This window comes from Delphinapterus leucas, chromosome 9 (genome assembly GCF_059928025.1).
Source record: "Delphinapterus leucas isolate spDelLeu-1000000601 "Yukka" chromosome 9, BTC_Dleu_Yukka2, whole genome shotgun sequence".
Taxonomy (NCBI): domain Eukaryota; kingdom Metazoa; phylum Chordata; class Mammalia; order Artiodactyla; family Monodontidae; genus Delphinapterus; species Delphinapterus leucas.
The window spans coordinates 5,663,455-5,678,085 of NC_143137.1; the positions used below are offsets into that span (position 1 = coordinate 5,663,455).

The window sequence follows — 14,631 nt, forward strand, 5'->3', positions numbered from 1 at the left end:
GGGCTCAGTAGTTGTGGCTCGCGGGCTCTAGAGCGTGGGCTCAGTAGTTGTGGCGCACAGGCTTAGTTGCTCTGCGGCGTGTGAGATCTTCCTGGACCAGGGCTCGAACCCATGTCCCCTGCATTGGCAGGTGGATTCTTATCCACTGCGCCACCGGGGACGTCCCCTAATGTATTTATTTTTAAGTTAAAAAAAAGCAGGTTGCAGAGCAACACTTATATTCTGACCAAGTTACCCTGAGGGCCCAGAGTATCAGAGACACAGCTGGTCTGGGAACCAGAGTCAGCTGTTCACAGGTGAACTGAAAACGGGGTCGCAGACAATGGAGAAGAGAGGGAGAGAAGGGCCGCTCGCCCCAGGCGGCCGCGCCCTCAGCCTCCAGCTCGGCCTCTGCGAGGCCCGTGGGCCTCCGGCAGGTGGGGCTGTGACGCGCCCCAGGGTCCTGTCGCGTCGGTGTGAGAGATGGCGCCTTGGTCCTGGTGCCCCGGAGCCCAGTGTACGTCCTAGAGTCGCGTCCCTCCCCCTTGGCCCGCCTGCTTCTCCCTCGGCGTCGGTGGTCGTCCGGAGCCCCGACTGCGGTGTGACTGAGGGAGGGGGTGATGCCCGACTCCCACCGGCTCCCTCACCCAGTGTCGCGGGGCGCCCGGTGCTCAGGCTGGACGGGGCAGATGCCGCCCGCTCGGCTTGCACGGTCACTCGGCATCTCAGCCGAGTTGTTCCTTCCCGACCAGGACCCCGTAGTAAGCCAGGAACTGTTTCTCGAGAGGAAAATAACTACCTGCAGACGAAGGCATCACTTTTTGCTCTTTGTTTGTTTGTTCCAAAAACCCAGTGAATCTCCTGCTGGTGCCTGATGGGGGCCTCATTCGGCGTCCCCAGCTCGGCCTCGCAGGGGGCCCCAGGCCCGGGTGGACGAGGGGCCTGCCCTGCTGCAGAGCTGTGTCTTGCTCTGGGCCCCTGTGAAGACTTAGTCTGACCGTGTCAGAGCAGCGCTCAGACACGGTGTGTGCCGCTTGCGGAGACCTGCCAAGGGTGGCAGGGGTGCGGGCAGCAGCCTGAGTGGCATGGGGGTCTCTCCAACGCTCCAGGCTGCGGCCTCCCTCACCCTGACCCCTCACTGGCTGGCTGGCCGATGTCACACCGAGGCGTCTAAAGCGTTGCCACTTCCTGCCCATCAGACCCGTCAGCACTGTGTCATCGATGTCACGGGACCGTGTGATGTGAGGCCTGTGGGGTGGTCAGCATCTCTGCAGACTGTGTGCAGTCAGAGAGCCAGAGGTGAGGGTGTGAGAGTGTGCCATGCAATGTCAAGGCAGACTGCTTCTCGGGGTCCTTGTACGTTGGTACAGAGAAAAAGCGTGCGCGGCTGACGGCTGCAGGGCCCTGCGATGCTGCGTCTGGAGTTACAGGAATCCAGTCACTCTGGGAGATGCGGTCACAGCCAGATGGGCAGCTTCCCTGGGGTGTGACGGCCAGCCTCTCCATCTGCGCACTTCCCCAGGGGTGCTCTGCTGCGCTTGGCTTGCCAATCTGGTAGCTTCAGGGGCGTCCTCCCTAGGCCTCCTCGGCACGATATCTCTCGCCCCGTGGGTCCGAGAGCCAGTGTAGGGATCCCAATGACATACTCAGGACTGAGCGGGTAACCACAGTGTGGCCTGCAGCCCCGTGAGCTCCTTGGGCTTGACCTTGGCTGAGACTCCGTCTGTCACCTGACTGACTGTAAGCCCCCGCTTTGACCAGTGACCATGGTGGCATTTGGGGTTCTAGGAATTAGCGTCCACTCAGAGCCAGCATCCGGTCACCCTGGAAAGTCTGCGTCTCCTTTTCCCCAGTGCTCAGTCATCCTAGGAAGTGGGACAGGAGGAACGGCACGTCCTGGGCGGGGCACTGTCCTCGGGGGACCCCGCGCCCCTGAGAATGGGGCTCTGGGTCTGAGAGCGGCTCAGGTCTGGAAACGGTGAGAGGACAAGACTCCATGTTGATGACTCAGGTTGGGGTTTTGGCCCCTGGACTGAGAATTTTTCTTGTTACGTAGATCAGGCAACACTTTAGAGGGCCATGCATCTGTCTCACTCCTAGGGTTGCTGTAACTGGTTAGCCACGACCAAACCGTCTGCGAATCAGAACATTCTCACCCCTGGCCACGAGCCTGCCCTGCTCCCTCAGGACCTGCCACCACACTGGCATCAGTGAGGCCGTCATGGTGCTGCCCCCTGCAGAGCGCAGCCAGCACGCAGCTTCTCAGGGGGTAGGGGTCCCCGCACGCAGACATTTCTCAAAAACCTGGGGAGGCTGTGACCTCGGGGCCCTTTGGGGAAAGGTAGCTGAGGGCTGGGTGTGCAGGCCGCATGTGCTGAAATCTCCCTGAGCCTGTGGGTTCACTCTTCCTCGTTAGGCCTCCGAAGTTCTGGCATCTCGGCCTCCTCAAACATGCACTCGGCAATGCCCTGCATTTCAAGGCAGTCAACTCAGAAAGCTTCAGAGCCTTTCCCAGTGGCATGCACTAAACGTTAAATCCACATTTCTGGTAAATCCACCTGTGTCAATAAACCCTACCGTATCCAGTGTTCAATTCCCTCTCCTTGGTCTAATATTATTAGAAGCTATTCCCACACTTACTTCCCAGGTTTCTGCAGATATGAAATAGCGGAGCTTTATCGTTGTTTCCATGTGTGAGGCCCCCTCTCGGGGGCAGGCTGGAGTCTGTCCCCAGTCACAGGTCTCGGGGCCGCAGAGGCAGCTGTGGTTGTCTGGAGAATGGAGAACGAGCGACCCCGTGCAAGGCGTCTGCCCAGGAAAACTTGCTGCTGGGCTTCCAGGCAAAGAAAGGCAATTCTGACACCACGCAGCCAGCCGTTTCCACCACCAAGGGGGGCTCGGAGTCGCTCTGGTGTTCAGGAATCTCTGCGTCGTCCGAGTCCAGCTCTGTCGCTGTGCTGGGTTCCAGGGCTGCACTCCTTCCAAATCAGAGCCCCGGCTTTCACGTCAGAGACCGGGGAGACTGTGAGTTCGGGGTGGTGACTCTCCGAGTCCCGCAGAATTACATTTTGTGTTGGATTTGGGAAAGGTCAGCCTGGTAGCTACAAGAGAAGGGCGTTTTAGGGCTGCCATAGAGGCTGCCAGGTTCTCGGTGACCGAGAGTCCCCAGTCGGAGCTTGTCCTTTCCCCGGTGTGTGAGCCCCATCCTCTGGCAGGACTCTGCCCACACCGGATCTCACGTTCCTGTCGCTGCAGTGACAGCTAGTGCAGCAGCGCCTGGCCCCTGCTCTCCTCTGGCGGCTGCGGAGTGGGGCGGGGACACCACGGTCACAGGTGATGCTTGTTCCCTCTCGATGCCGCTGCCTGCCCGGGATCACTGGGGATCTGAGTCCCCGCTGACCCAGAGCTCAGCACTGTGTTCAGGCCCAAAGACATGCGCCCGGTCCCAAACCCTCTGTCCCCAGAACCCTGCCTGGTGCGTGCGCTTCTGTATCAGTCAGGGTCCAGTCAGGACACAGAAGCCATAGCAGCCGTTGAACAGAAAACTAACGTAAACCAGTGGTAATTGGACGTAAGTCAACTGGGTCACTGACAGGGTAAGTACTGACCTCTGAGGCAGCGTTCTCAGACCTGCAGCTTTAGCATCACTAGGAACTTCCGGGACACACAGACCGTCAGGCCACCTCAGACCCAGTAAACCGAAAGTCATGGTGAGGCCCAGTGGTCGTGTCTTACCGAGTCCTTCCAGCGGTTCTGGCTCTAGCGCTCTGCGGCTCGAAAACCGCTGCTCTGGGGCATCAGGGAGGTAAGGAAGAGCCTGTGGCGCCTTCCGAGGGGCCGCCTCTGGCTGGGGCTGTGCCTCGGCGGCAGGCGGTGGGGGTAGAACGTGCGGAGGCCGCTCAGGCGGGACTCAGCCACTGCTGCTGCAGGAGGGAAGCAGGTGGAGCGGCCGGCAGGCGGGATGTGCGCTGGGCCGGGCCCTCTCCCCACAGTCCTGTGTCCTGACCTCCAGGCGCTGCGGCACGTGACCTTACCTGGACGTAGGGCCACTAAGAGGTAATTAGTCACGAAGGCGTCGGTCTTGTAGTCCACCGTGATTGGCGTCGTTCGTTATACAAAGGGGAGATATGGACACAGAATCCTGCATACGGGGAGAGTACCGGTGACAATGAAGGCAGAAATCAGTGTGACGCGTGTGCAAGCCCAGGGGTGTCAGGGCGTGCCTGCACACCACCAGCGGCCAGGTGAGAAGCCTAGAACAGATCTTTCTGCACAGAAAAGGAACCAAGCCTGCTGACACCCTGATCTCAGACTTCCAGCCTCCGGGACTGTGAGACGATCAGTCTCTGTTGTTTGTGCCCCTAGTTCATGGTGCTCTGTTGTGGCCGCCCTCGCACACCGATACAGGTGGTCATCAGGTGAAGCAGCCCTTCTTCAGCCTAGCCCTCCAGTCCTCGCTGGCCTCCCTCCTGTCAGGCTGCAGTAGAGCCCATGGCAGACTTGAGATGTGGTCCACAGGGCCCCAGTGTCACGAAGCAGAGTCAGAAGGGAGGGTTTGGGGCTGAGAGACAGTAGTTTGGTAAATGGCGGAGTAGAGAACACATACCGTCCCTTCCGAGGAAGTCTGGCAGCACAGATAGTACTGATAGGTATGGTTTAGCGCCTTCAGGTTGTAAATGGTAACCTCTCAGGAGGTCTGGAAGGCTCCAAAGTAAATAGAACCGCACAGTGGAATCACCACTACCAGGACCGGGGGGCGACGGGAGCACTGAGAACCATATGGGTCTTCCCTCACCATGGCAGTGTGAGGGAGTGTGTGTTTCTAGCAACATTCTACTAACAACGTTTTTCATAAACTTTTTTAGATTTTGATAGAAGAGTTGTGAAGATAGTACAGATCGTTCCCATATACCCCACACCCAGTTCGCTCCATTTTTGCCATCTTACGTTAGTATGGTCACATTTGTCACAGTTAACGAACCAGTACTGATACATAGTTATTGCCTGAAGTTCATAGTTTGTTTAGATTTCTCTGTGTCTTTTCCTGATGTCATTTTTCTGCTCGAGGATCCCATCCAGGTTACTGTTAACATTTAGTCGTCACGTCCCCTCAGGCTCCCCTTTGCTGTGACAGTTTCTCAGACTTCCTGGCTTTTGGGAACCTTGACAGTTTTGAGGAGCTGGCCAGGTGCGCTGTAGGATGCCCCCAAATGGAATTTGTCGGATGTTTTTTTCTCATGACCAGACTTGGATTATGGGCTTTGGAAGGAAGACCACAGAGGTAAAGTGCGCCTCACGTCATATCAGAACTGCTTACTGCTTATCGCTGTCGATCTTAACCTCAGTCACCTGGCTGCGGTATGTCTATCAGGTTTCTTTACTGTAAAGTTCCTCTTTTCCATACTGTCCTCTTTAGGAGAAGGTCACTCTGCACCGCCCACACGTAAGGAGTGGGAAGTTGAGGGCTACGCAAGTCGGTTGGAATTCTTCTGCAAAGGACGTGTGTTCCTTCCTTTCACTTATTTATTCAGTCATTTGTGTCGGCATACGTTTATGGAGATAGATAGATATATTCCATTGGGTTATAATCCACTATTACTTTGTTTTATTGTTCAAATCATTCCAATTGATACGATTTTAATAGTGCCAATGAAAGAGAAAACAGGCAAGTGTCCAAATAAGTGGCTGTTTGCCAAACACGGGTTTTTAGAAGCACATGTAGAAAATATAGAAAGACGAGCATATAAGTAAGTTGAAGAAGGGCATGACTAGGAGGGGGCTGCCCAGGGTCCTCTTGTTTGTTTTTTTTTTTGTTGTTTTTGCGGTACGCGGGCCTCTCACTGTTGTGGCCTCTCCCGTTGCGGAGCACAGGCCCCGGACGCACAGGCTCAGCAGCCATGGCTCACGGGCCCAGCCTCTCCGCGGCATGTGGGATCTTCCCGGACCGGGGCACGAACCCGCGTCCCCTGCATCGGCAGGCAGACCCCCAACCACTGCGCCACCAGGGAAGCCCCCAGGGTCCTCTTAATTGGGGTTAGAATTGAGATCCACAAGCGGGAAGCAGGTGCTCGCCTGCTTTAGAAGCAAGAAGGATAAGGGTTCGCTCTGTTGCTCGAGATTCATGCTGCAGGTGCCGATAAAGAGGAAGGGAAACTCTTCAGCCCGTTTTGTGCTTTTTCATTATCAAGGAAAATGATCTTCAAAACGGAAAAAGTACAGTGAATGGTGATTAGAAGAAGTTGCAGTCCAGGATAGGTGTGGACGGTAGGAGGTGCCTGTTTGCTTTCTGATCCCTAGTTTAATCAGGATGCAGACTGCCAGGCTCTCAGTGGGAGTGGAAGAATGGTGGAGAACAGGTCTGAGGCCTGACGCCCGAGGTTCCAGGTGAGAGGAAAAAAAGAGTCCTCAGAAAACGGTGGGAAATGTGGTGTCATTCCCAGGTAAGGTGTTTGAATGAATTATTCATAAAGTAATAAAAGTAGTAATCTCTGGAAACCTATCATGAACCGACCCCAGAAAGTCGGGGAGATGAACCCGATTTCCTTTTGGGACTGTTCGTAGATGTGGTAATACCGTGAAAGGCAAATCTGGGTTTCATCTTGACGGTTGACAGAGCCTCGTGCCCTGTCCTGATGGAGAAGATGCAGAAGTGTATCTTGGCAGCTCAGTGAATTGCTGGCTTATGGACCTTAGGGGAACGTCAGTGAAATCGCAGCCTGCCTGGAGCGAGGTTTCTAGCTGTACTGGATGCCTCTCGTGGGCCGGGCCACCTGCTACTGCAGCTAGCCCTGCAGGCGTGGTGGGTGGCACCTCCGCTTCTGTAACCAGCAGGGATGAGCAGGTGGGGAAACGCCCCTGCCTCGCACGCTTGGGGAGGACGAACCCGGTGCCGTCGAGCCCCTCCCTGCCAGGCCCCTGTCCTGCGGCCAGCTCCACCACCCTTCACACACTGACGCTGGCTCCCCTGCTAGCCTGTGTCACTCCCGCCCCCGGGACCACATTCTCAAATAAACCACATGCGAGCCAGGCTCTGCTTTCTGGGTAAGACACTGCTGGGGCGCCTTAAGATTCCTTCACTGTAAGCTCGGCAGCATCTGAACAATGACTTGAATACTGACTTTGTTGACCGCATCCTCTAATTAACAGATGACTTGAAACCAGGAGAGAGAGCGAATAATAACTCATATCCAGAAAGATTCCTCAGTAAGCTGAATTGCTCCTAGGCCCAATTAGTAAGTAGCTGCCACCCGGAGCAGTGGGGATTAGAGCGCGTCGCGGAAGAGAACAAGGCTGGGGGCTCAGAGCTGTGGCGCTCCCACGGGGCGGGACCTGCTGCCGACAGCCAGCAGGCTGTTAACCCAGAAGCACAGGCCGTGGTTTTAAGCGTCACACAGTTTAAAAGTGGTACGAGAAAAGCTTACCTGAAAACAGCAGTCCCTGTTCCTTACGCCCTTGTCATACTCCCCAGAACCGGCAGTTCAGCTGTTAAATCTGGCGTTCACTGCCACATTACCTTGATTCATTAGTTTTAGACACGTTTTCCTCCCTAATTCGGTAGCTGGGTTCTTTGTTCCTTGTGTGGCTTCCTTCCTCCCCTCATGCCCGGTGTCACTATCTCAGTACCGGGGTGCTTTCATTCGTTTGACTGTGTCACTGGGCCCAGTGGTTTACGTGGTTACATTTCCTATTTGTACAGTTCAGTGTTGTTCCTGGAGCTTAGAATTCTTCCGTTTTTTATTTTATTCTTTGAACACCTAAGGCTTTTCCCACCGGCTGACTTCTCAGTAGGATTTCCTGTGCAGCCGGACTTGGCCCACACATTTCCAGCCCTACTTGGAGCCACGCCTGCGGCCCTGCGTCTTCTTGCCCGTCACCGTCACCTGAGACTTTCACTCGTTCATGGAGGGAATTGCCTCCACCCTCTCCTGATTTTTGAACACATGCTTTTCTGCTTTCGTGATTTATTCCCTCTGTTTTGGCGGAGCACTTTCTCCAGGAGCTTCCGGCCCTAGTGCACTCGGGCTGCATAACAAAACCCCGCAGGCTGGCAGGCTTCACAGGAATTTCTCCCCCAGCCCTGGAGGCTGAGAGTCCAAGACCAAGTGCCGGGTGGCGTCAGTTCCCGGCGAGGCCTCTCTTCCTGGCTTGCAGACAGCTGCCTGGAGCGCACGAGAGCTCTGGTCTTTCTCATACGGACACTAATCCCAACCTTGTGGCCTCGTCGAACGCTATCCAGCTCCATCAGGGGGTGCAAACGTCAGGGGGGTCAGGGGGTGCAAACGCTGTCCGTACACGTCCCAGGAAAAGATGCATGAGAGTTAGCTACTTACACTCAATCTGTAGACTGTGTGTAGATTCCACGAGGTCGGTTGAGAATTTCGAAGGCGTCGTCCCCATTGCTTTTAGCTGCCAGTGTCGCTGAAGAGACAGCTGTCGTGGTTTTTCTCTTCTTTAATCTCCATCTTTTTATGTGCGGTTTTCCCCCTCGGAAGCTTTTGGGGTTTTCTCTCTATCTCTGGTGCTTCCACGCCGGGCGCCTGGTTGTGGTCTTTTCCACTTGTGAGCCAGGCACCCGATGGGCCTTTGGACCTGACACACGTGTCACTCGGTCCGTGTTCATTGTGCTGTTCGTTCCGAGATTCTCTTCCTGCTGTTTCCTTTCTTCTGGAACTTCAGTCGGGAGATCTTGGGCCCCCTGAATTGATCCTTTAATATTCTTATCCTGTCTCCTTCTCTCGTTACTTTTCTGTGCTGCTTCTTAGAAGCTTCTTTGTTCTTAACCCATCCAGTGAGACGCATTCAAAACTAGAAGTCGTGCGGCTGCAACGTTCAGGGTTGTGTCGAGTGGCTCGTAATTAAGAGTGAGCACCGGCAGCTGGGGGGTGATCACAGGGGAGCTTCTGCCTGGGGGGGTCTCACTGAAGAGTGTTGGCCACCGTCCTTTTCATTGGAAGCCCCCAAATGTTCATCTCTGTGTCGTTTATTTCTGAAGCAGTTTCTCCAGGAAAATAATCCTTTGATGGTGATGGCAGGTGGCTTTGGTCATGACCTGATTTGAAACAATCTTCCTGTTTGTTTTCAGCCCTGCCCCTGCCCAAGCATCCGGAGCCTCCAGTCTTGGGTCTTCCGGGTCAGGGGGATCAGTGGGCTCCTCTCCGCGCCCCTCCCCACGAGGCTCCTCCTCTTGGTCAGCGTGAACCGTGCTCCACCTGCTTCTCGTCCTGGCATCTCCTCGCTCACTTTCCTTCTAGTTTATACTCCCTGTAGTTTGAGAATAACTTTTCAAGAGGAAGAGATGCCAGAAATGTTTCTCTGCCACTTTTAAACCTAAGGAGCCACGAGGGAAACTCCAGGAAGGAGATGCATGAGGTCCTGCGGGAGTAGAGGAGGGATTCGACTCGGCCGGGCGTGACGTGGGTAGGTTGTGTTGAGGACTTAGAAGTTACAGGCAAACTGGGCTTTAACAGGTGGAGCAGAAGGTAAGTCCCTTTGAAGTAGAAGGAACATTGTGACACAGCCAAAAAAACGGAAGATAAGTTCACGGACTGAGGAGTCTGCTGGACGGTAGGGGTCAGGCTGGGGCTGCATCGCAGAGGGTCTTGGAGACAAACCTGAGAAGCTGGGCCCATCCTCGCTCAGGGGAGACGCTGTCAGGTGTTGTGAAATCCATTTGATGAGCTCTGATGTAAAAACTTAGTAAACTGTAGTGAACAGTTTTAAAGAGCTTTAGCTATGTATCAGCATTAATTTTAAGAGCCCCACGATTAACTTAATTATTGAGAATCAGGGTAAAACTGTGTGTGGAAAGCAGGGAAGCATTAGAGGAATCAGATTCCCATTTTGGGGGAACACAGATGTGCTACTTGGCATTTAGATTGCCAGAATCTCTTAGCGCAACTAAGGCCGGCTTACCCTTTTTAAAAATCATTTTTATAGGGCTTCCCTGGTGGCGCAGTGGTTGAGAGTACGCCTGTCGATGCAGGGGACGTGGGTTCGTGCCCCGGTCCGGGAAGATCCCACATGCTGCGGAGCGGCTGGGCCCGTGAGCCATGGCCGCTGAGCCTGCGCGTCCGGAGCCTGTGCTCCGCAACGGGAGAGGCCACAGCAGTGAGAGGCCCGCGTACCGCAAAAAAAAAAAAAAAAAAAAAAAAATCATTTTTATATTAGACTTTTATTTTCCTCTTTACTTAGCTGATTGTCACATTTGGTTGTTTGAAAATCCTATTAAGGGGCTTCCCTGGTGGTGCAGTGGTTAGGAATCCGCCTGCCAATGCAGGGGACATGGGTTCGAGCCCTGGTCTGGGAAGGTCCCACATGCCGTGGAGCAACTAAGCCCGTGCGCCACAACTACTGAAGCCTTTGCACCTAGAGCCCATGCTCCGCAACAAGAGAAGCCACCGCAGTGAAAAGCCCACGCACCGCAACGAAGAGTAGCCCCCACTTGCCGCAACTAGAGAAAGCCCGTGGTCAGCAACAAAGACCCAGTGCAGCCAAAAGTAAATAAATAAATTTATAAAAAAGAAAAAAGAAAATCCTATTAAAATATAAAATTTTTAATTGTTAACAGTTTGAGCAAATTGCGTTATCAGTTGAAAGAAATTTTCAGAGGCACTCAAGGCCCCTAGAGTTTTTCCCTTAGAAGTAGGCCACACAGCCTCTGTTGATGGTTCGTTGGTGACACCCTGTGCCTTCTGTAATTGAGGAGTTTCCCGGGCGTAGTTTTAAATTGCCCCTCAAACACTCCGTGCATGTGGTGCTAAGAAAGCCAAGTTTAGAAGGTTTCGTCACTGCAGAGGCTGCAGTGAAAGCACAGCAGCAGGCAGGGCTGCTGATCTGGGGACGCTGAGACGTCCCCCGCTAAGGTACTGAGAGCACATCTTGTCCACTTTAGGGAGTTCTGTCGGGTCTCTGGAGGGTGGAATTGTGACTCCCTCCATGACGTGTGGACCTGTCAACAGTTTGTGTGGCTGAAATTAAAACTAACTCATTCTCTGCTTCTGGTCTGTCAGTAGAGAGTGGAAAATTAAAGCTCTTATTCTTTTTAGCTCTTCATAGCAAGTCTGGTTAGTCCACGCACTTGCGGGAGTTCCCTGGTGGCCTAGTGGTTAGGATTCAGCACTTCCACTGCCAAGCGCCCAGGTTCAGCCCCTGGTCAGGGAACTGAGATCCTGCGAGCCGTGCGGCGTGGCCAAGAAACGAAAAAAACAAACAAAAAAAAAACATGCCCTTGGTGAGGAAAGCGCTATCTGTTAGCCCCATCTTGTAGCTAAGAATGTTGAGGCTCAGAGAGGGTTAAGGACCTGAGCTGACGAAAAGTCAGTCTGTCCAGTTGGTCCTGCAGCTTCGCCCACTGAAACCACCAGGAGGCTTTTTTGCTTCACTCCAAGTATTTTCCTTAGCGTCTGGTTGTTTTATTGATACCTTCTTGTGCAGAAGTGAAGGCACTTTTCACCTTGAACTCTTCATGTCCCCTTTGCCGCTGGACGGCTGCTTCCCTGGGTTTTTCCCTCACGTGACATCAGCAGTGTATCCTCAGGATGACCTGAGGTCAGCACACATCACCACCCCACCCTCTGCGTCCCTGGCCTGTCCGTCTTCAGTACCTGAGAGAGTCAGTGCTGTGCGGGCATTGCCTTGTGTTTTGTGTGCAGAGGCCTTGAAACCCCTTTAGTAACTAACTTGGAGCATTTAGGGGCTGTTTAAGAGCTTGTAGGTAGCAGGTTGGAGAAGTTATCATGGGGAAGCAGGATTTTCTCTGTTTCTGAAAGAACAGTCATTACATTGAGTGTTAAAGTTAGGCCCTGCTTCTGTTGGTGTTGCCATCGGTCTGATTGCTGCTCCTTTGGAAGTTAATGTCTCTTCTTCCCTCTGGATGGTTTTTTCTTTGCTTTTGATTTTTAGCATCTTACCTACGATGTGCTAGGTGTGGTTTTCTTTGTATTTTTCCTGCCTGGGTTTTATCTGATGCTTTTGATAGATGCAGATTTTCTATTGAAAGTCGCCTATTTGAACATGATTTGGAAAATGCCTTTGGAAAAATTCCAGAATTTTGTAGCTCAGTTCATATCTTTCTTTTCTCTCAAGAATTGTAGTTCCCTGAATCCTGCCTGTGTGCTGCCCGCCAGCACTTTCTAATGGGGATTTGTATGTTTTGTCCAACTCGTGCGGTTGTTTTCAGCTACTTCATCATGGCCAAACCAGAACTTTCCGGAGTGGCTTTTCAACAGCTGTGGTCACTTAGGGTTACGTGAATGATCCTGATGAATGATTTTAATACTGGTTTTCTCTGCTAAATCTGTTATTTTGGAGGAAACAGTAAGCAGTTTGTGGTTTTAAAAGTGCCCCCACTCCCTGCCTCCTCCAGCGAGTTAGAAAAACAAGCTAAGCAGATACTTCATGTGTTTCAGAATCCGTTCATCCATGACTTCCCCCCATATTCTTTTATAATATTTTCTAGGTCCACAGTCAAGGATTCCCAGAGCATCATCAAGGTAGAAATAGACCATGCACACCGGCACACCGTCCCCGAATGCCATTTAGTTACACAAACAGTGTGAATATTTTTGTGATTCTTGATACAAGCTGTGGTTCAGAAACCATTTTACCAGTTTGTGGATGCCATTTAGCTACTGTCTGGCTCTCGTGCCCTTGGGTTGGCTCTGCTCACCTCCTCTTCCTAGTTTCCTGCCAGTTTGTTCAACAGATTGATGGAGTCCCTGCCGTACTCAGGACGGTGCTGGAGTCGGCTAAGACAAGTGTGGAAAATGACTAATGAGAATCCCCCTCACCCACCAGCTGTCCTTCTGCCCTTGTGCAGGTGAACCAGGCACCTACATAAGTCATTCTAAATAGAGGCAAAATGAGTCACAGTAAAGGCAGAAACAGGTGTCGAGTTATTACTTCTACTCTGACTTGAAGCTCTAGTTTCCTAAAATCCTCTCTTTTCACTATTAAGTTAACAAGGGGTTTCGGAGTATAGTGGGTGAGAAAATAACCTTTTTCTTTCTTAGTAAAAAAAGATAACTGTACCACAGAATAAAAAAAAATTTTAAGAGATACACTTCCACTGCCTCAACTCCATAATATAGAAGTTTAATTTTTTTGCTTGTTTCTCTTTGATCTTTTCTGTGTAAATACATGTTTTATATAATTATAATGCATAATTTTATAGTCTGCATTTTCACTGCCATAGACCTTTTTTTTACTTCAACATAATCTTCACAGTTATACTATTTGATGCTTTTTCTCACTGGTATACCAACATTTAACAAGTTTTGTTGGAGGCAGATCTTTCTCCAGTTTTCAGTGTTAGAAATAATGCCACATAATTGAACATCTCTGATTCAGGAATCCTACTCCTAAAATTTTTGTATGAGTAAGTAATTCAACAGAGAAAAAGCTAGTACACAAACAGTATGAATATTTTTGTGATTCTTGATACAAGCTGTGGCTCAAAAACTATTCTAACAATTCATGGAGCCACCAGTGGGTTGACAACTGCACTTGTGTCGGGCACTATAACGAAAAAATACTGGCTTATTTAGCAGCTATAAATGGTACTTTAAATTTGCTTTAATTTTCATTTCTTTATCAGTAAAATTGAACCATTTTCCATATGTTATTTGCTGTCTGTATTTAGAGGTCATTTTCAGCATTGAGCTTTTGGCTTTTAATAAATCATCACTTCTGCTGCCTGTCACGGTGTCCCGGAGGGTGTTTGTCCCGAGGGCTCAGGGAGACACTGTATGTGAACTACTCTGAACAGGGCCCAGCCCATAATAGGCACACAGTGAATGTCTGTCTCAAGAAGATATAAAAGTAGGAGTATATTACATCTTTCATTCCTTCTCTTTCTCAACCTCAGGGAAATGAAGGGGGAATGCTTGTTGTTTTGTTATTGAACATATGAAAAACAAATTTTCATTTCAAGTACTTTGATAGAACTTCAGTATTTCTGAATGAACTAATAACCACATATAGGAAAGAGCAAACTCGGAAGTTTGGGGAATTCCCTGGAGGTCCAGTGGTTAGGAGTCGGCGCTTTCACTGCCGAGGGCCCGGGTTCAGTCCCCGGTTGGGGAAGTAAGAGCCCACAAGCTGTGTGGCGTGGCCCGAAAAAAACAAACCTCTGAAGTTTAATTCTTCTGTGTGGTTTTAATTACATAAAGTCTCTCTGATTGCATTGTTTCAGTTTGAAAAAATAATCTCCAATCCCTATATACCTTTCAATATAATACAAAAGCATATTGCTGATGTTAATAAATTCAGTTATTTTTAACTGGTAAGATTTGGTTGAGTGTTTCAGTGGAAGGTATTTTTCTCCCTGCATATATATAGACTAAAAATGCGTGTTGTCTCTCTCATTGGTCTTAGGTTAAAAAGGCCTTCTTTGCCCTAGTAGCCAACGGTGTCCGAGCAGCGCCTCTGTGGGAGAGTAAAAGACAAAGTTTTGTAGGTGAGCGGCACGGGCCGGGGATCTGAAAGCCTGAGTTAGCTCAAGAAGTGCTTGTTTGGAGTGCAGCCTAGTAGACATGTTACCAATCGAAGGACAGCCTTGCTTTTACATCCTGTGCGGTGGGACTGCGAGTGAATTCAAAACATTTATGTACCTGTGTGGAGTTTCTTTGGATTCAGCGCCGTTTTGGCTCTGAA

At 51.3% G+C, this 14,631-nt stretch overlaps 1 protein-coding gene across 2 annotated transcripts in view; it reads left to right on the forward strand.

The window, feature by feature from the left end:
* PRKAG2 (protein kinase AMP-activated non-catalytic subunit gamma 2) overlaps positions 1-14,631 on the forward strand; it is a 282,124-nt gene that overhangs the window by 240,606 nt on the left and 26,887 nt on the right. For both annotated transcript variants that reach the window (XM_089917182.1, XM_022577268.2), the window contains exon 7: positions 14,353-14,434. In XM_089917182.1, coding sequence (XP_089773308.1) covers positions 14,353-14,434 — 82 coding nt within the window. The remainder of the gene's footprint in view (positions 1-14,352; positions 14,435-14,631) is intronic.